The sequence below is a fragment of the Camelina sativa genome, chromosome 6, assembly GCF_000633955.1.
Source record: "Camelina sativa cultivar DH55 chromosome 6, Cs, whole genome shotgun sequence".
Classification (NCBI taxonomy): domain Eukaryota; kingdom Viridiplantae; phylum Streptophyta; class Magnoliopsida; order Brassicales; family Brassicaceae; genus Camelina; species Camelina sativa.
Genome location: NC_025690.1, coordinates 4371100 through 4393551, shown reverse-complemented (window position 1 = coordinate 4393551; position 22452 = coordinate 4371100). Strand labels below are relative to the sequence as shown.

Sequence of the window (22452 nt, the reverse complement as noted above, 5' to 3'; positions counted from 1 at the left end):
CTGATCTAGAGAACGGGAGCGCTAACCGCGTTATCCTACTTCTCCGAACTAGTGTTATACCGAAACCTTGCTCGTAACCTGCGTAAGTTGAGTTACGAAGTTTGGTGAATGTATCGAACTTGTTTAACTAGCTGGTTGACATGCGTTGTTGCCTGCGAGAGTTGAGTAACGGAGTGTAAAGACTTTAGGCTTTCATTCTATGAGAATAACTTGTTAGTTCATTAGTGTTTCGTAGTTGAGAACCTACACCGAAAATTAGTATTTACTTGTTAGATCTTACACTTAATATTGCTTAGAACAATGAAAACCCTTAGATGACTCCCAGAACGCCGAACGCCTTAGTCTTATAGTTTTAAACCGTTTTTATTTATTTGCAATAGTTATTAGGAAAACCAAAACCCCAATCTCTTATTCAGTCCTAGCCATAGTTCTTTCTCTTATAATTCAATTTGTGTTTGCTATTACTCTCTGTGGGATCGATCCTAAAATACTACACTGATTAACTGTGCACTTTCAGTCGTTGTGTAGTTTTTTCAGGTAAAAGATTTGGAGTGAAATTCTACACACATCAGACAACTATCAGAAGCCAAGGTATAGGTCTTATCAATTTAGTTATTTTGTGTGGAAGTTTGCTGTTTTCATAAGTACAACATTGCAGGTCTGATCCCCGGTTTGTCTTCGGTGGACCAAATACAAAACCAAAGGTAGATGTCCACCCATTGCCAAATACAAAACCAAAGGTAAATCATCCTCTCCATTGTAGGTCCGATCACAGGTTGCCTCCGGTGGACCAAATCGAAAATCAAAGGTAAATGTCCACCATTTGTCTTTCATGTTGTGATGTTTTTTCTGCAATCCATTGTCAATCTTGGCTTCTTCATGGTGGTTTTGATCTAACAATCCTAAAATAAACAAAGAAAGCGAATATAAACAAGAACCACACAACCTAGGCACTCGATGCAAGCATTCGAGTACATGATCGGGTGGGGTGATCGAGTAAACAAGGGAAGCAAGAACAGCCCGAAAGTATACTCGAATCAGGTGATCGTGTACCTATTCGGGTAAGGGATAGAGTGATGAATAGAAATGTAAACAATCTAAATACGAAAGCTCCTAAGGATGGGGCACTCGACTCCTAAGTGTTCCTGACCAATATGGATATCCTACATGCCTCAAGCAAATATTCCCTAGACAATGAATCTCTAAAATCTTGTTAAAACACTCTCGTGATAGAAACAATCAACCTTAAATCACTTCCCTACCCAACTCTCGTTGGAGAAACATGACCAAGCAGGCAATACAAACCGATCCATTATTGTCAATAAACCCCTTACTCATCTAATCTCTTAGGCTAAGTGAGTAAATCTCTAGCATTGATTGATTCAAGCATTTCATCTAAACCTCTCGGTGCCACCCGAGTAGAGACATGATCAGGCGCGTCGAGTACGGTGTCGGGTTGACCCTCGGGTTCTTCCCTTTTTTTTATAAATAAATAAATATGCAAAAATAGAAAATAAAAAAGAATAGATAGATAAAACTTAAAACAAATTAAATGATACCTTTGGGACTTCCTCCCAAGTGAGCTTGTTTAAAGTCACTAAGCTTGACTCTTCATGCTCCTTAAGCATGGGATCTAGGAGGGGGAAGATCTGGAATCCTCTCCACTGTAGTTGGCTGATTCAATTGATTTCCCAAGTCTTGTCCAGGTTCCACAGAAAATGTCTTGTTGACTTCTTCAAGATGTTTGACTTTTCTTTGCTTTGTCTTAGTGGAGAAAGCTTGACCATCAATAGTTGGCCTCTTAATTCCCTTTTTGACATCAAACTCCATCTTGAAGTGGTCCCCATGCTCAATTCTAATCTTGCCTTTCTTCACCTCAATCACTACACCTACTGTTGCCAAGAATGGTCTCCCCAGGATTAGTGGATCATCTGGTTCATTATCCATATCAAGGATCATGAAATCAGTAGGAACTTCCACTCTTCCAATCCTGAGAGGCAAATTTTCCAGGATCCCAATCGGATGTCTCATTGTTCTATCAGCTAGAACCAAATACAGACTACTTGGTTTGAAACTGCTGAACCTCATCTTATTAGCAACTGACAGTGGCATGATGCTGACTGAGGCTCCCAGATCGCACAAGCAATTTTTGAAAATCTGAAGTCCTATAGAGTATGGCAAAGTAAAAGATCCAGGATCTTCCAATTTCTCTTCGATTCGCAGCTAAGGATCTAAGCACACTCCACTCCTGAGAATCTCTTACCCAATCTCCTTGACAGCTTCCTTAACCTCAATCTCCAGCTGAGCTGCCTCCTTGGTGACAAAAGTTTAGGAGATGGAGCTTTACGCTTGGCCATACGCTATGCAAGCGCCTCTAATTGGATGTCAAGAGCAGCATTGAACCTTTCCTCTAGTTCCCCTACTGCTACTTCAAGCAATTGAGGTTGATCTGTCATCTGAACATCTACACGATGTATCATCCGATCACCAACATCGGGTAAGTCCTCGAGTTCAGCCTCGGGTAGTTCTTCAGACTGTGATTCTCAAACCAGTGCTCGATCATCAACTCGATCATTCTCCTCGGGTAAAGGCTCGGGTTCATACTCGGATATGTAGTACTTGGCCTCATTTATCCCATAGTGATCCATAGCCTCCCCATCTTGAACATCACTGTCCTCAGTGAGGTAGTCCTCATAATCATCATCAAGGAAAATGGCTTGGGCAGTGGCATAATCCTTCGGGTTCTGAACAGCTTTACCTGGAAGCTGGTTGATTTTTGGAGATGGTTGGTTGTTGTGGTGGCCCTCTAGGTATCTCAGCTTGGTGTTGAGAGAATCATATTTGGCAGTCAAGTCGTTGTATCCAGAATCGATCTTGTTGCTCATCTCGGCAAAACGTTTGGCATTGTCCATTGCAGCCGATGCTTGACTCTGGATCATTTATTGAATCAGTCCGCGTAGATCATCTTCTTGGGATTGGTTCTGCGGGCTTTGTTGTTGTTGGAATCCAGGTGGTGCAATTGGTTGGTAGTTACCCGAGTATTGCTACTTAGGAGCATAGCCTTGATTGTACTGAACAAAAGGCTTTTGCTGACCTTGCTTTCCTTTGACTCCGGATGGGTAGACTTGGTCTTGAGGATTAGCAACATTGGGGTTACGGTAGGACAGGTTTGGGTTTGTTTTGTAGTTGTTGTACCCCTTGTTGTAGCCTCCTTGGTTGTTGATGTAGTTCACATCCTCAAGCTGCGCATTCTCCCCATCTAGTTGCAGAAACTGCTCTTCCTCGGAGATGGCATGGACATGCTGCTGTTGGCTTAGGAGCTTATCCAACTTGTCATTGAGGGCCTTCATATCCCTCTTGTACTTGGCATCTTCCTCTCCTGTAGATCGCACATTGCGATCATATTCCTCATTATAATGCCTGTCAGATTGAGCCAAGTTCTCCACTAGGTCCCAACCTTCATCAACATCCTTGTTGAGGAAGTTACCATTGCTTGCGGTGTCCAGCAACATCCGTCTCCTGGGGAACACTCCTATGTAAAGTGTACTCAGCAATGAAGCATTGTGGAAGCCATGATGAGGACATCTGGTAGTGTATCCCTTGCAACGTTCCCAAACTTCACTGAACGTCTCATTGCTCTTCTGAACAAAGCCGGAGATATCATTTCGCATCCTTGCAGTTCTGGAGTTGGAGAAGAATTTGGCNTTTTTCAGGTAAAAGATTTGGAGTGAAATTCTACACACATCAGACAACTATCAGAAGCCAAGGTATAGGTCTTATCAATTTAGTTATTTTGTGTGGAAGTTTGCTGTTTTCATAAGTACAACATTGCAGGTCTGATCCCCGGTTTGTCTTCGGTGGACCAAATACAAAACCAAAGGTAGATGTCCACCCATTGCCAAATACAAAACCAAAGGTAAATCATCCTCTCCATTGTAGGTCCGATCACAGGTTGCCTCCGGTGGACCAAATCGAAAATCAAAGGTAAATGTCCACCATTTGTCTTTCATGTTGTGATGTTTTTTCTGCAATCCATTGTCAATCTTGGCTTCTTCATGGTGGTTTTGATCTAACAATCCTAAAATAAACAAAGAAAGCGAATATAAACAAGAACCACACAACCTAGGCACTCGATGCAAGCATTCGAGTACATGATCGGGTGGGGTGATCGAGTAAACAAGGGAAGCAAGAACAGCCCGAAAGTATACTCGAATCAGGTGATCGTGTACCTATTCGGGTAAGGGATAGAGTGATGAATAGAAATGTAAACAATCTAAATACGAAAGCTCCTAAGGATGGGGCACTCGACTCCTAAGTGTTCCTGACCAATATGGATATCCTACATGCCTCAAGCAAATATTCCCTAGACAATGAATCTCTAAAATCTTGTTAAAACACTCTCATGATAGAAACAATCAACCTTAAATCACTTCCCTACCCAACTCTCGTTGGAGAAACATGACCAAGCAGGCAATACAAACCGATCCATTATTGTCAATAAACCCCTTACTCATCTAATCTCTTAGGCTAAGTGAGTAAATCTCTAGCATTGATTGATTCAAGCATTTCATCTAAACCTCTCGGTGCCACCCGAGTAGAGACATGATCAGGCGCGTCGAGTACGGTGTCGGGTTGACCCTCGGGTTCTTCCCTTTTTTTTATAAATAAATAAATATGCAAAAATAGAAAATAAAAAAGAATAGATAGATAAAACTTAAAACAAATTAAATGATACCTTTGGGACTTCCTCCCAAGTGAGCTTGTTTAAAGTCACTAAGCTTGACTCTTCATGCTCCTTAAGCATGGGATCTAGGAGGGGGAAGATCTGGAATCCTCTCCACTGTAGTTGGCTGATTCAATTGATTTCCCAAGTCTTGTCCAGGTTCCACAGAAAATGTCTTGTTGACTTCTTCAAGATGTTTGACTTTTCTTTGCTTTGTCTTAGTGGAGAAAGCTTGACCATCAATAGTTGGCCTCTTAATTCCCTTTTTGACATCAAACTCCATCTTGAAGTGGTCCCCATGCTCAATTCTAATCTTGCCTTTCTTCACCTCAATCACTACACCTACTGTTGCCAAGAATGGTCTCCCCAGGATTAGTGGATCATCTGGTTCATTATCCATATCAAGGATCATGAAATCAGTAGGAACTTCCACTCTTCCAATCCTGAGAGGCAAATTTTCCAGGATCCCAATCGGATGTCTCATTGTTCTATCAGCTAGAACCAAATACAGACTACTTGGTTTGAAACTGCTGAACCTCATCTTATTAGCAACTGACAGTGGCATGATGCTGACTGAGGCTCCCAGATCGCACAAGCAATTTTTGAAAATCTGAAGTCCTATAGAGTATGGCAAAGTAAAAGATCCAGGATCTTCCAATTTCTCTTCGATTCGCAGCTAAGGATCTAAGCACACTCCACTCCTGAGAATCTCTTACCCAATCTCCTTGACAGCTTCCTTAACCTCAATCTCCAGCTGAGCTGCCTCCTTGGTGACAAAAGTTTAGGAGATGGAGCTTTACGCTTGGCCATACGCTATGCAAGCGCCTCTAATTGGATGTCAAGAGCAGCATTGAACCTTTCCTCTAGTTCCCCTACTGCTACTTCAAGCAATTGAGGTTGATCTGTCATCTGAACATCTACACGATGTATCATCCGATCACCAACATCGGGTAAGTCCTCGAGTTCAGCCTCGGGTAGTTCTTCAGACTGTGATTCTCAAACCAGTGCTCGATCATCAACTCGATCATTCTCCTCGGGTAAAGGCTCGGGTTCATACTCGGATATGTAGTACTTGGCCTCATTTATCCCATAGTGATCCATAGCCTCCCCATCTTGAACATCACTGTCCTCAGTGAGGTAGTCCTCATAATCATCATCAAGGAAAATGGCTTGGGCAGTGGCATAATCCTTCGGGTTCTGAACAGCTTTACCTGGAAGCTGGTTGATTTTTGGAGATGGTTGGTTGTTGTGGTGGCCCTCTAGGTATCTCAGCTTGGTGTTGAGAGAATCATATTTGGCAGTCAAGTCGTTGTATCCAGAATCGATCTTGTTGCTCATCTCGGCAAAACGTTTGGCATTGTCCATTGCAGCCGATGCTTGACTCTGGATCATTTATTGAATCAGTCCGCGTAGATCAGCTTCTTGGGATTGGTTCTGCGGGCTTTGTTGTTGTTGGAATCCAGGTGGTGCAATTGGTTGGTAGTTACCCGAGTATTGCTACTTAGGAGCATAGCCTTGATTGTACTGAACAAAAGGCTTTTGCTGACCTTGCTTTCCTTTGACTCCGGATGGGTAGACTTGGTCTTGAGGATTAGCAACATTGGGGTTACGGTAGGACAGGTTTGGGTTTGTTTTGTAGTTGTTGTACCCCTTGTTGTAGCCTCCTTGGTTGTTGATGTAGTTCACATCCTCAAGCTGCGCATTCTCCCCATCTAGTTGCAGAAACTGCTCTTCCTCGGAGATGGCATGGACATGCTGCTGTTGGCTTAGGAGCTTATCCAACTTGTCATTGAGGGCCTTCATATCCCTCTTGTACTTGGCATCTTCCTCTCCTGTAGATCGCACATTGCGATCATATTCCTCATTATAATGCCTGTCAGATTGAGCCAAGTTCTCCACTAGGTCCCAACCTTCATCAACATCCTTGTTGAGGAAGTTACCATTGCTTGCGGTGTCCAGCAACATCCGTCTCCTGGGGAACACTCCTATGTAAAGTGTACTCAGCAATGAAGCATTGTGGAAGCCATGATGAGGACATCTGGTAGTGTATCCCTTGCAACGTTCCCAAACTTCACTGAACGTCTCATTGCTCTTCTGAACAAAGCCGGAGATATCATTTCGCATCCTTGCAGTTCTGGAGTTGGAGAAGAATTTGGCTAGAAACGCCTTCTTGCATGCTTCCCATGTGATGATGGACTCCTTGGGAATTGATTTCTCCCATATATGTGCTTTATCTCCCAAAGAGAATGGGAAAAGCCTGAGCTTGAAACCATCTTCACTAACTCCATTTATCTTGGTTAGGCTACAGAGCCTATAAAACTCATCTAGATGATCCAACGGGTCCTCCATTGGCAATCCATGAAACTTGTTGCTTTGTATCATCTGGATGAGACTACTCTTGATCTCAAAATTGTTGTTCTGGATAGCAGGTGGCACAATGCTATTTCTTTGAGTGTAAGTAGATGGAGCATCTCCTGCTCCTATGTTGGTCCTCGCTGGAGGAATTGGTGGACCGTTCATCATTTCTTCCTCAATTGTTGTTGGTTGTGGTTGCTGAACTTGTTGTTGTCGTAGTAGCCTAGGTCTGTCGATGTTGTCGATGAAAGAACTCAAGTGTTGGCTACCTTTGGATCGTGTTTGCATGCACAAACAGTTGACCGAGTGAGTACATGAGGGTCAACTTGATCCAGGTGATCGAGTGACGGGTCGGGTTGGTACTCGGGTTGTACCTGAAATGCAAGACAAACAAATACGAAAGTAAACAAGTCAGTAACTAACCAAAGGAAATTATAGAACTTGATCTAGCAAGTGCTGAAATCCAAAACGTAGCAAATGAATATCAACCAAATGGCAACGGCGCCAAATTGATAACAGGATTTTCACCCAGGGTATCAATTCCCTATGCAGTTGTAGTACAAAGGGTTATCAATCCATATGGTTGTTATGCTAGCAGATAGGATGCAATCAGGCACAAGCAAGTCAAGCCAAGCAATAGTTGGGTTTGATCTAACAATCCTAAAATAAACAAAGAAAGCGAATATAAACAAGAACCACACGGCCTAGGCACTCGATGCAAGCATTCGAGTACATGATCGGGTGGGGTGATCGAGTAAACAAGGGAAGCAAGAACAGCTCGAATGTTTACTCGAAGCAGGTAATCGTGTACCTGTTCGGGTAAGGGATCGAGTGATGAATAAAAATGTAAACAATCTAAATACGAAAGCTCCTAAAGATGGGGTACTCGACTCCTAGGTGTTTCTGACCAATATGGATATCCTACATGCCTCAAGCAAATATTCCCTAGACAATGAATCTCTAAAATATTGTTAAAACACTCTCGTGATAGAAACAATCAACCTTAAATCACTTCCCTACCCAACTCTCGTTGGAGAAACATGACCAAACATGCAATACAAACCAATCCATTATTGTCAATAAACCCCTTACTTATCTAATCTCTTAGGCTAAGTGAGTAAATCTCTAGCATTGATTGATTCAAGCATTTCATCTACACCTCTCGGTGGTAAAACACCTTAGATCTAATCTCAACCTCTCGGTCTGTTGATATCATTAAGAACACCAATCTAGAAGGGAATTTATAAAACATAAATATAAAAGCTAAGACATCCTAACCGATCAAGAACACAAAATTGTCTATCCCATCTCTAGAAACCTTACTACACTACTCAGATCTCATTGCAGAAAGCATAAAAGCATAGATAAAAGAAAATTGCATTGTATTAAGAATAGAGTAGGGTAGAAGAGTATAGAATCGAAAATGCAAAAAGAAATGAAATAAAATCCTAACAAAAGTGTAGAAAGAGTTTTGAGTCGCTCAGTTCTCTCCCAGAAGCTCTCGCTCTCTGTTCTGAGGGTCTGCGGTGTGCTAGGGCGAGAGGAAGAAATGGGGGGTTTATATATGAAAACCCATTAACCCTAGCTTCCCAGTCCTACCCGAGGGTCTGCTCGATGGGGTGCACGAGGATGTGCTCGTGTTGCTCTTTGGGTATGCTCTTGGATTGTTCTTTCTATTCTTAGATCCTCCTCGATCGTGTTGGGGTTCGGACTGTTCTTCCAGCTCGATGGCTCCTTCGGGTACATGCTCGGATTTTTCCTTGTTTCACCCCTTTTTAGGCTCTAAAGCACTTGTTTTCATCCAAAGTATGCAAATGCAAGAATGCAACACCCTAAATGGCCTAAAAGTGAATTCCTACAGTTAATGACCTAAAACTGCTAAGGTTAGGGTATAAACAATGCAAAATATGGACAAAAAAAGATGCTAAAAACATGTAAATTAGAGAGTTATCAGAAAATCAAAGGTACATGTCCACCCCTTGTATTTCATGTTGTGATGTTTTTTATGCAATCCATTGTCAATCTTGTCTTCTTCATGGTGGTTTCATGATGGACAACTTTAATTCATCCCCTCCATTTCAGGTCCGATCCCGGATTGCCTTCGGTGGACCAAATTGAAAATCAAAGGTAGATGTCCACCCCTTGTCTTTCATGTTGTGATGTTTTTTATGCAATCCATTGTTAATCTTGTCTTCTTTCATGGTCGTTTCATGATGGACTAAATTACAACCTCCACTCCATTGCAGGTCCGAGCAAGACTCTAGGAATGTCATGCCTTTGGAGCAACCCATTCACGCTTTTCAGGCGTCCTTACTCCCTAATAGGTTATTTGCTACTAACCGGTATCCTGCAAAAGGCCGTTTAAACTCATACTCAAAGCCAGAGTATCTGCTGGACATCGTCGAAGTTCTCGATGGTACAGCGGAGTTTGAGTGGCTGAAAGCATTTGTCTTCGGTCCTCTATTTGAACTGCTGGTCCACAAAAGCTCCCTCTCTAGTAAGCTTGTCCACCAGCTTCTCTGTCGTACCATTGTAACTCGCAAGCTTCACGAGATGTGGTTTCTGTTTGGCGGTCATCCGATGTGGTTCTCAACTATAGTCCTTATCCTTCACAATTGCAGACCAAGATGTTGGAAACGCCAGCCGAAGGGGATGAAACTTACTGGTACACTCTACTTGGACCGAAAGAATCCTACTCCATTCAGGATATTGTTCTGATGTTGAAGCGGGACAAGTCATTGCCTCAAGCTGATAGAATGGATGGACAACGTCGGCTACGGCTTGCCCTCATTGTAATTGTTGAGGGTATACTTGTCTGCGACTCCTCAAAGGTTAGGGAAAGCAAGGAAGTAGCAGAGATCTTGAAGGACTTGAACGCATTTGTTAATTACCCTTGGGGGAGGAAATATTTTGAACGGACTATTGAGACGGTTAATGTTGGTATGTTTCACCGGACTCCTGGCGTTTTATGTAAAAAGTTGATGGGGTCCCATACAACAACACATGGATTTACCCTCGCTTTCCAACTGTTTCTCCTAAAGGCCATCCCCTTGCTGGAGACCTATCTTCCTGAAACTGACGCTGACCTCACTTTCAAAGACCGATCTGTTAAACATCTTACAAAACTGAAGTCATACCACAATGCCAACATTATACGAACAGAGAGTGACAAAAATGTAAGTTTACATGTCCCAATCATTTATCATCGTCCATATTTCTGTTATATCATCTCATTATCTATCTTGTCCAAAGCTCTGTGTCCACTGTATACTGCCCTCCGACGTTCCAATAGACCCTCTTTCCTGTGCTTGGGTTGACGAGGTCGATGATGAGCGCGTTGGTTACATGTGGAAGAAGCTTAAGTGAATCACACACAAAGATAAAGATTCAACTTGTTTTCTAAAGGAATCACACACAATCGAAAAGACAAGTAAAACAAAAGCCTAAGCTTCAAAGTGAAAAAACTCTCTCTTTTATTTTTTCAAAAAATATTATATCTTTACAATGAAGGGGAACATGAGCTTATATAGGCTCAATTTACAAATCAATAACATAAATACAAAATAAATCAAATTAATTACATAAATAAATCAAGAATAAATTTGAGAGATTTTATCAATCATCATTGATGGAGATTGGTTCTTTGTATTTAGACACTTTCTTGATGTAGCCATGAATTGATTGTCTTCTAGAAACTTCTTTATAATTTGATCTTGATTTTCCTTGAACCAATTCTTGATGAGTTGATATTTCTAGGATTGCATCACTCTCTCCTTCTTGAAAAGGTTTTGTCCTCACAACAAAAACCAAAGTTTGTATTTTTTTTTTTTGAAAAATAGAATGAAAACAAAGATTTTTTTTTTTTATTTTTTTTTCAAATAAAACTGAAATTCAACAAATCAAAACAAAGTTATTTTGTATTTTTTTTATATGAATTAAATAAAATAAAAATATATATATTGTTTTTTCAAATAAAACTGAAATTCAGCAAAAAAAAAAGAATTTTTTTTTGTACTATTTTTTAAAAAACGATTTAAATAAAACAAAAATGAATTTTTTTTTAAATAAAGCTAAAATGAAACAATAAGAGATAGGAGTTTTTAGCTCTGATACCAAAATGATGAAAGCCAAAATAGGGGTGAGTCGATAGCTGGTCTAAAGGACCTCTCTAACTAACTCGGATAGGATGGAGATGAAAGATGGATCGAAGTTCGCCGCACAAAGTTGCAGAATGACTTTATGATAAGAACACAAATCAATATTTAAGTGAATCACACGCAAATATAAAGATTCAACTTGTTTTCTAAAGGAATCACACACAATAGAAAAGACAAGTAAAACAAAAGTCTAAGCTTCAAAGTGAGAAAACTCTCTCTTTTAATTTTCCAAAAAAATATTATATCTTTACAATGAAGGGAAACATGAGCTTATATAGGCTCAATTTACAAATCAACAATATAAATACAAAATAAATCAAATTAATTACATAAATAAATCAAGAATAAATTTGAGAGATTTTATCAATCACCATTGATGGAGATTGGTTCTTTGTATCTAGACACTTTCTTGATGTAGCCATGAATTGATTGTCTTCTAGAAACTTTTTTATAATTTGATCTTGATTTTCTTTGAACCAATTTTTGATGAGTTGATATTTCTAGGATTGCATCAGGTATGGAACCTACAAGTTGGTTATGTGAAACGTTTATCACTTCGAGAGAAGAAAGTTTCCCAAGTTCAAAAGGAATCTCACAAGAAATCTTGATTTGGGATAGGTCTAGTGACTCCAGATTCGTCAAGTTTTCCAAAGTAGATGGGATGTGGCCCGTAAAAGCATTGTTAGACATATTGAGAATACGAAGCTCCTTAAGCAAGCCAACAGAATCGGGAATTGGCCCATGGAGTTGATTTCCTGAAAAATCGATGGCTGTGTAGATTGTAAGGATACGTTCCATCTCCATTGACACTCCTTTAATCATCAACACAAGTGAAAAGTAGTAAAATCTCCCGAATTTTCTATATTAAGAATTATTTTAAACAACCAATCAGGATTTGACATGCCATTCATTAACATTTTTTAAATTTCCAGAATTTTTTAGAAAAAGAAAAATTTTAAATTTATGGAAATAAAAGAACTATACACAATATCCCACATCGGCTAGAAAATTTTTAGACAATGGTTTAGAACCAGTATAAATAAGATTAATATGCTTCCAACAACGAATGAGCAGGAAAGCTTGATTTATCAGGCGTCCAAGTTTAAAAGTATATTCGGTTTGAACCGGTTTTTTATTTGATCAAATTAAAACTTTAAAAAGTTTCAAAAAAAAAAATTATAATGTTTAAAAAATTTAAAAGTTTTAATATTATAAATATTGAAACTTTTAAAAGTTCTTAGCTTTTAAAAACTATAAATATTGATACTTTTAAAAGTTCTTAGCTTTTAAAAAGTTTTTAAATATTATAATTTTTAAATTTTAAAAGTTTAAAATATTATAAATATTGAAACTTTTTAAAAGGTTCAAAATTTATATTTCGAAACCTTTTAAAAGTTTAAAATATTATAAATATTTATGTAAAACATAAATTATCCTTATTTATCTACGTTTGTGCTTTTTATTTCTTATGAGCTGTAAAACATATTTTGTGTATGATTTTATAGATAAGTTGATATTTTTTCATTAATTTTTTATTTTTAAGAGAAAAAAATGATATTGTTCTTGGAGTTTGATGGATTAACAAGTTGAGTGGTAGTCTAAAAAGGGTTTTTTAGTGGAAGAAAGTGAAGAAGTTGACGAGGATGAAGAAGAAAAAGAGTATAGCGAAGAACCAGACGGTAAAAGTAATGATGACGATTACCAAAAAAATTGACAATAGAAATGACAAGAAAGAATATGAAGAATAAGTAAACATTGAATTAAAAAAAACGAAAACATAGGTGGTAGCGATCAGTTAAATTCATGTTGATAAAATTGTTTGTTTTCCTGGTGGTCAAATAAATGGTTTAGGATATGTGAGTTCATCAGTTTAATTCGCCTCGTCTGGATGTCGAGTTAAATTCATGATTTTATTTTATCAGATTTGATTTTATAACACAACTGATTTTTTATATTTCAAAAAATTATTTATCTGAAATTTAACCTTTTCTTTAATACTAATTTTAATTTTTTATAAGATAATATTTTACTACCGTCATCAATCATATATAGTTTTCATCAAAACACATCAAATATACCCACGCGTAGCGTGGGTTCAAAATCTAGTAATATAAAAAAGTAATATGAATTAGTGATATGGTAACTTAGTGTTGCAAGCCACTAAATATATATTAAAAAAAAAACAAAACGAAGATGCATCTATTGACATAGATGATGTACTAAAACAAAAGTAGTACAAGATGTGGATCACCAGGTTCAAGTTCAAAGAAGGAAATTTATTTAATGGTCAAGCAAAGACTCGAGAAGCGATAGGAAGGTTCTAGAAGACTAAAGACTTTCTTGACATAAAGATAAAAGGAAGTTTTATGAGGATTGTTAATTACCTAAATTGTAAAAAGGAAATTAACAATTCCTAGTTTGATTAGAATCGGGAATTAGCCTATTGTGTGGCTAAGTCCAATTAGTATAAATATGGGAGGCTGGGTCTTGAGAAAGATCAACACTTCATAGATTGAGAGATCCTAGCATTGAATCTTAAGCTTTGAGAAAGAATAGCTTGGAGATTCAAAGGAGGCTAAGAGCTTAATAAGATTAGAAAATAGAGTTAAGGAAAAACCTTGTAAGAACTTATTTTCTAATAAAAAGATAGTTGTTTGAATTTCTGGTTGATACTCTGTGTTAAAGATCCTAACCGTTTAGCTCTTACGTTTTCAATTTAGATCACAGCTTACACTTGTAAGGATTTAATACGGGTGAGATCCTATGGAAAAGATGGAGAGCTACAATGATCTTCTCAACACCAACAAGGTCATTCTAGACGATGGAAATTATGGCTTTTGGAAATCAAGGATGAAATCTATAATTGGTGGGATAGATCGACTTGCCTGGAAAGTTGTTCTTCAGAAGTGGGAAGATCCAACAATCAAGGATGTAAAGCATTTTGGAATAGCTAAGCCAGAGGAGGATTGGACTGAAAAGGTCAAAATACAACTTACGGGCTCTAGCTATTCACTGCAGCGTAGGGAGAAAGCAATTTGAATTGATTCAAGGATGTGAAACAGCAAAAGAAGCATGGGACATTCTTCAAATCCAGTATGAGGGCACGACGAAGGTTCAGAGTTCTAGAAAAAACTTGTTGGCGTCTCGCTTTGAGAATTTAAGAATGGACGAGCACGAATCAATCTCTGATTTCAGTTCTAAAATCAGCACCTTGGCTCAGGAAGCAGTAACCTTGGGAAAGAAATATAAAAATCAGAAGTTGGTTAAAAGGTTTCTTCGATGTCTACCTACAAATTTCATGGCTTACAAGACTGCATTGTGTGTCTCGAACAACATTGAAGAATTAAGTTTTGCAGAATTAGTAGGAATGCTTCAAGCTCATGAGATGGAGTTAGGAGGAGTCAAAAATAATAAAGGTGTTGCTTTAACAGTCTATGAAACCTAAGACAAGATAGAATATGAAGATCCAGTTAGCTTGTCGGTTCGCAGATTTGATCGTATACTCAAGAGAGTAGAACAATGTCAAGGTCAGAAGAAGTTCACACCATATAAAAAGACTGGGGAAGAGAGCAAATTCACAAGAAAAGCATAGATGCGGTGTCATGAATGCAAAGGTTATGGACACTTTATTAGGGAATGTCCTACAGTCAAAAGAAGAGAAAACAAATGTTCTGTATGCAAAGGTTTAGGACATTTTCAGGAAGAGTGTGTAAGTCGAAAGGAGAAGTCTCTGATAAGCATGGATGAAGACACTGAGGAAGACAGTGAAGAAGAAATTTTGAATTTTGTGGCTTATCTATGCATCACAGAGTTTATAGATTAGGAAGAAATTTCAGACTCTGAAGGAGAACACGAGGACGAACTTATAGAAAGCTACAATGAGGTTCGAAGTACTCTCATTAGCCTTGGAAAAGAGAATCAAGAATTAGTAAAGGAGAAGGAACGTCTTACTAATCTAGTTAAAACGCTCCGGGATGAATTAGAATCTGAGAAGAAGCTTAGCCAAGAAAGTGTTTTATTGATCAAATAAAAACTTAACCTTGCTAACCGGTGTGACGAGCTGAAGAGCAACTTAGATGCAGAAAAGGAAAAATCTGCAAAATTACAAATTGAGCTTCAGAATCAACATAAGAAAATTCACATGTTTGTTGGGACGAAGAAATTAGATGAAATCCTAAGCTATGGAAGGACAGAGAAGACTCATAGAGGCTTATGATTTAATGGTCGAACATCTGGTAATACAGGGCAAACCAAATTTGTGTCAGGAGGGCTAATTACTCCACCAACGGATACAGGAAAAAGTCAGCAAGATAGGACCAGTGGATGTTATTACTGTGGGAAGTATGGGCACATAAAAATTTTCTGCTATAAGTACTGGGAAAAAGTTCAGAGACTCAAAAATCAAGGCAAATTTTTCTGGAATGGATTTCGTAAACAGATTTGGATAAAAAAGTCTGACTTATATCAAACTGTAACAAAGGAAGTTACAAAGTATGCTTCGGGTATAAACTTCAGATGCAATATGGCATTGATTACAGAAGAATCATATGACGACAGCCCTTGGTACTTTGATAGTGGGTGTTCTCGTCATATGACAGGCACACAAAATTATCTACAAGATTTCCGAAGAATTAGAGGTGGTAAATTTACTTTTGGAGATGGAGGTCATGGAGATATTCAAGTAGAGGGAAAACTGATGACACTACTCTGCCTAAGCTAATGAATGTATATCTAGTTCAAGGGATTTAGTTCACATGGATTTAATGGGGCCTATGCAAACAGAGAGTTTGGCAGGGAAGAAATATGCTTTTGTCTTAGTTGATGATTATTCAAGATACACATGGATTCGGTTTATTCGTGAGAAATCAGATACCATGTAGAGCTTCAGAATTTGGGCGTTGCAACTCATAAATGAAAAGGGAGGTATCAAGGGAATACGAAGTGATCATGGTGGTGAATTCCAAAATGAAGCAATGAAAGTGTTTTGTGAGAATCATGGTATTTCACATCAGTTTTCTGCTCCCATGGCGCCTCAAAAAAATGGAGTATTTGAGAGGAAAAATAGAACATTGCAAGAAATGGCTCGACCAATGATTCATGGAAATCACGTGTCGCAAATATTCTTGGCAGAAGCATTAAACACATGTTGTTATATTAGAAACCGAGTATATGTGCGAAAGAACTCGACCAAGACACCTTATGAGCTTTGGAAAGGAAAAATTCCGAATCTGAGCTACTTTCATGTGTTTGGGTGCAAATGTTACATCTTGAATGACAAAGATTATCTTGGAAAATTTAATTCCAAAAATGATGAAGGAATTTTTCTGGGTTATTTAGAGAGTAGTACAGCTTTCAGAATCTACAACAAGAGGTTGGGCACCATAGTCGAATCAGTCAATATGGTATTTGATGATTACTCATTTAACCAATGGACATGATGTGAATCTGACAGTGAACCAGAGGAGCTGACTATAAATGAACCAGAAGAAGTAGAAGCTATCAAAATTGAAGAAAAGGCGAGAAACAGTCAAGAACCATTGTTGCAAGTTCATAAAAATCACTCAGCATCAGATGTTATAGGAGATCTCAAAGAATGTATGAAAACCAGAGGCATTAAGATTGATTTCAAGAAAATGGAGAGCAATTTTGTTAGCTAGGAAAAAGTCAATTTTGAGTGTTCGTCTCATTCTTTGAACCTAAGAATCATAATGAGGCTCTTGATGATAACTCATGGATTATAGCAATGGAAGAGGAGTTAGAGCAGTTTGAGCGAAATGAGGTATGGGAGCTAGTTCCTCGACCTAACAATGTAAATGTGATAGGAACAAAATGGATTTTCAAGAACAAAACTGATGAGAATGGGACAGTGGTTCGAAACAAGGCTAGATTGGTGGCTCAAGGATATACACAGATTGAAGGAATTGATTTTGAGGAAACATTTGCTCCAGTAGCAAGACTTGAATCAATAAGGTTCTTCTTAGGAATGACATGTATCATGAACTTCAAGGTGTTTCAAATGGATGTTAAAAGTGCCTTCTTAAATCGGATTCTACAAGAGGAAGTATATGTGGAACAGCCTAAAGGTTTTGAAGATCCAAGAAATCCAGATTATGTGTATAGTCTGAAGAAAGCTTTGTATGGTTTCAAACAAGCTCCAAGGGCATGGTATGAAATGCTGACAAACTTTCTGTTGCAGAAAGGTTATGAACGAGGGAATGTAGACAAGACCTTGTTTATATTAACCATAGACCAAAACATCATGGTGGTACAAATCTATGTGGATGAAATCATTTTTGGAAGCACATCGCAAGATTTGGTGAATAAGTTTGTGGAGAATATGTCTCAAGAGTTTGAAATGAGTCTTGTTGAAGAATTGAAGTATTTTCTGGGATTGCAGATCACTCAAACAGATGAAGGGATATTTGTGTTACAAAGTACCTATGCAAGGAAGCTACTGACAAAGTTTAAGCTGGAAAAGTGCAAAGAAGCAGTCATTCCAATGAGTACGTCAAAGAAGTTAACAAGGGATGAGAAAGGGCAAGATGTTGATGTGACTTTATACAGAGGAATGATCGGAAGTTTGTTATACTTGACAGCTAGCAAACCTGATTTATGCTACAGTGTAGGAGTTTGTGCAAGATATCAAGCAAAACCTAGGCAATCTCATCTAGAAGCTGTGAAAAGGATTATTAAGTATGTCAAGGGAACACTTGATCTCGGTCTTTGGATGTCAAAAGGGTCGAATTCAAGTTTAGTGGGATATTGTGATGCAGATTATGCTGGAAGTCTGGATGATCGAAAGAGTACAAGTGGAGGTTGTTTTCTTTTGGGAAATAACTTAATCTCTTGGTTAAGTAAGAAACAGAATTCTGCATCATTATCAACAACTGAGTCAGAATATATTGCTATGGGAAGTTGTTGTACTCAATTACTTTGGATGAAGCAAATGTCTGCTGATTATGGTATGGACTCAGGAATTCTTCAAGTTTTGTGTGACAACAAAAGTGCCATTGATCTCTCAAAAAATCATGTGCAGCATTCTAGAACAAAGCATATTGATGTAAGGCATCATTTTATTAGAGAGCTTGTGGAAAATAAGCAAGTCCAGATTGATCATTTATCCATTGAGATGCAGTTGGTTGATCTGTTCACTAAAGCTCTAGATTTTCAGAGATTTGTGATGTTGAGGAATATAATTGGTGTTTGTACAGTATGATTGTACCCTCGTGGTACAAGAACTGGTTCAGGAGTTGTTGAAAGTTATTTTGAGAGAATGGATCAGTTGTGTGTCTATGGTTTAAAAGGTTATGGGCTTGGGCTGAATAAAAGAAGGGTTTTTATTTTATAAAAAAAAAGGGAGAAGGAAAATTCGCGGTTAGAAGAAGAAGAGTCTCGAAAAAAAAAAATTAACCCTAAAGAGCAAAAGGAGAACAACGGAGATTTTGAGAGAAGAAGCTTCGAATCACAACAATGGTAACAGCAACTCGCTGAGGGCAGATTAACAGGAGTCTCCTGTCAGGAGAGGTAGATCTGAAAAGCGAACGGATGGTGATAAAAATAGACCACATTTGATTGATGAAGAAATTGAGGAAGTTGAGAATGAATGCACTGATTTTGGTTCCATATTCGGAGGACTCGTCTTCGGCGGAGAAGACCCAAGGCCAGAATGACGAATCGTTTGGAACTGCATGTGATGTCAATCTGGGTGAATCCGAAGAAACAGAGTCAGATGAACCGACGGTTGGGAGTTCGATTGATCAAGTTCTCAAATCTCAAAAAGGGAAAGAACCAGAACTTTCGGGTGACGAAATTGATCCTACTGGAATCTCGGTTCAAGAGCAATTTGAGCGATTGGCTAGGAAAAAACGAGTGCACAAAAATCTTGGTCCACCAAAGAAATCAAGAAAAACAGGGGGATCGAGTTCTACTCACACGAAATCGACATCAAAGTTTGATCCAAAGGTTTTTACTTCGATTTATGCTCAGACAAGGTATAAATCTTTTGCTTCTAGACAAATTACCAAGGAACGTTTAGTAGATCTTGCTGCTAAAGATGAATGGGGATATCTTGATTTGGTTAAGAGAATGGGAATTCCAGCTAGTGTTGAAGGATTGGTTTCTTATGTGAAGGAGGTTATTGCTGAGTTTTATGCTAATTTACCTGAAAAGGCTTCGGCTGATGGTATAAAAGTATTGGTTCGTGGTCATACTTATGAGTTTTCTCCAGCTGCCATTAACCAGGTTTTTGATCAGCCACCTTTGTCTAAAGCAGAAAAACAAGCTGTTGCAGATGTTGATTTACTTGTCTTGAAAAGATTGCTGTAACTTTGAGTGGAGAAGATAATATATCATGGGATGATATGAATCTGAGGGATTTACCAGCTGTGTTTGGGGCTTTGTTCAGCATCTCGAGTTATAACTGGATACCGTCTTCTCATAGGAATCATGTGTCTGAGCAGCGGGCTAGACTTGTCTACAAAATCTTCAAAGGGATTCGCTTTGATTTTGGGAAAATGGTATATGATCAGGTGGTTGAGTTGGCTAAAATTAAGAAACAGGATTCTCGTTGGGTTGTGTTTCCTAGGACTATTTTTAAGGTTCTTATGCATTAGAAGAAACTTGAGATAATTGAGTCAGAAGTTTTTGACAAACTTGTAGCATATCGGAAAGATGCTCGCACTGGAAAGGCATATGCTACTAAGTTTCCTGAGTGTCCCAGTTTTTATGTTCCACCGGTGTCATCTGAACCACCTTCTACTGCGGCTCCTGGTCAGAACTTTATTGATGTTGAGCTTGGAAGTATTCGTATGTCGTTGGTTGATCAGAATGATCCAGAGGTTGTTTATGGAGCTTTGATTGATACAGCTCGTGTTCTACAGACTTTATTCGGAATGATACATCGATTGACTCAGAATCATCCCATGTCAAAGATGCTCTGATTGATTTTTAACATGTATACTCTTCAAGAAGGGGGAGAAGAATCATCAAGCTAGTCTCGGTTTATAGGGGAGTAGGTCTCAATTTGCGGGGGAGCATCAAGCTAGTCTCAGTTTGCGGGGTAGCATCAAGCTAGTATTTTCTTTTGTTTGTTTTAAACACTGAACTTCTTTTGGGATGTTTTTAGTTCGTGTTAAACTTTGAAGGTTGGTCTTAAAGACTTTTGATAAGTTTGTGTGTGAAGTCTAGTATTGCTGCAAATTATAAATCATGGATGCTTGAAAGAGCATAAGGTTAAAAAGGGGGAGATTGAAGATGCATCTATTGACATAGATGATGTACTAAAACAAAAGTAGTACAAGATATGGATCAGCAGGTTCAAGTTCAAAGAAGGAAATTTATTTAATGGTCAAGCAAAGACTCGAGAAGCGAGAGGAAGGTTCTAGAAGACTAAAGACTTTCTTTATGAGGATTGTTAATTACCTAAATTATAAAAAGGAAATTAACAATTCCTAGTTTGATTAGAATTGGGAATTAGCCTATTGTGTGGCTAAGTCCAATTAGTATAAATAGGGGAGGCTGGGTCTTGAGAAAGATCAGCACTTCATAGATTGAGAGATCCTAGCATTGAATCTTAAGCTTTGAGAAAGAATAGCTTGGAGATTCAAAGGAGGCTAAGAGCTTAATAAGATTAGAAAATAGAGTTAAAGGAAAAAACCTGTAAAAATCTATTTTCTAATAAAAAGAGAGTTGTTTGAATTTCTGGTTGATACTCTGTGTTAAAGATCCAAACCGTTGAGCTCTTACATTTTAACAAAAACATGAAGGTCCATTCACCATTGACTTGATGATTTGAAGTCTTTTCGATGAAATTTCTTCCCCACTAAAAATCGTATGCGTCCTTCCAAATCCAATAGACTTGACTTGCAAGATTGCGACTACTAAACTTGTTCTTGACGTCAAAAGACCATAAAATGAGATATTTAGAAACTAGAAACAAAAATCATTCTCAGTGAGCAAAGTAGAAAAGTCTAAGTGCCGTGTGGCTTAAGCTAGCCCTTCAACTTCAGATGGCACCCCCCTGAGGCATTTCCTTATAAAATGCTTACCAAGTCATCCTCCGTCCTATTCCAACGTAAAAGAAACGTCAAATATTACATTTCTAAGGAAAAACCAAAAACACGCATGGTCATGTCATCAGCACTTAAAAGTCAATTAAATGAAACTTATAAACCCAAGTACAATCAATAACCAGGAGATACATAAACGATTTCAGTTCAGATTCGTACAAGGCTCCTTTAGCATATATTATAAACGGATCTGTATACTACTCAAGTAGTATACACGGATACACCATTCATCATGAAAAGCTAAGTGATGGGATCACATCCGCTTGAAGGCCTCCTTCGCAGGTGGTTTCAAGTGTGTGGGTAAGACTAAATTTTGTTGGCTCCTCTAATATGTTGTTTTAGTGTAGCTCTCTGTTTTTTTTCCAGCATTATTCTGTGTATCCGCTGAACTAAAAAGTATAAATATAGATGACGTCAAAGTTTAAAATTCTTTAGGAATTATGGAATTTTTTACCAATAAGATTTATCGTACACGATTCAAAAGAAAATGATTCACTTGCAGAATAATCAATTAAATTCCTTCATATTCAAACTAATAGAGTTAACCAATTAATGTATTTTGCAATATAAACACTAAACAGCCACAGTTGAGACATGTGACTGACTCTCGGAGTCTGAGTGAGCACTAAGATGAGTATAATGTTCCCAAAAGTACCACCTTTTACCATATAACACACTTGTAATACCCCCAAGAACATCTCATCCTAAAGCCACTCGGAAAGATTGGCACGACGTGTTCTTTCCTCATTGTCGAAACGCTTTCTCTGGTCTAACAATTCAAGTCGTCTAGTAACCCAATCCGGTAAATCTGAGCCAAGCCAGAGAGCTTCACCTGTATCTTTATGCTTAAAGTCAGGTTGCCTTGGGTTCTTCTTACTTCTTCTGTTGTCCCACCACCCGTTTGGATTCGAAAAGAAGACTTGCCACAAGTATATTTCATCATTCTTGGATTCTTCTATACCATCTTCTAAGGAAACAGGAATAAAAAACACACAACCTCATCTCAGCGGGAAAATTTATCATCTTTTCTCACAAATTGTATGCAACACTGAAAACTACTGAATATAACTATTTTCATAAACCCGAGAACTCGAAACCAGAAGATACTGTATACAACACCTTTCAATGTGGATTCCTATTCATTATTAAT

The 22452-nt window shown here is 38.3% G+C and overlaps 1 protein-coding gene across 1 annotated transcript; it reads left to right on the top strand.

Annotated features, from left to right (window-relative positions):
• On the top strand, positions 18835-20174 carry LOC104698685. Its single transcript, XM_010414095.1, has 3 exons — positions 18835-19556; positions 19640-19751; positions 19848-20174. Exons 1-3 carry the CDS (start codon positions 18835-18837, stop codon positions 20172-20174), a joined length of 1161 nt encoding a protein of 386 aa, XP_010412397.1.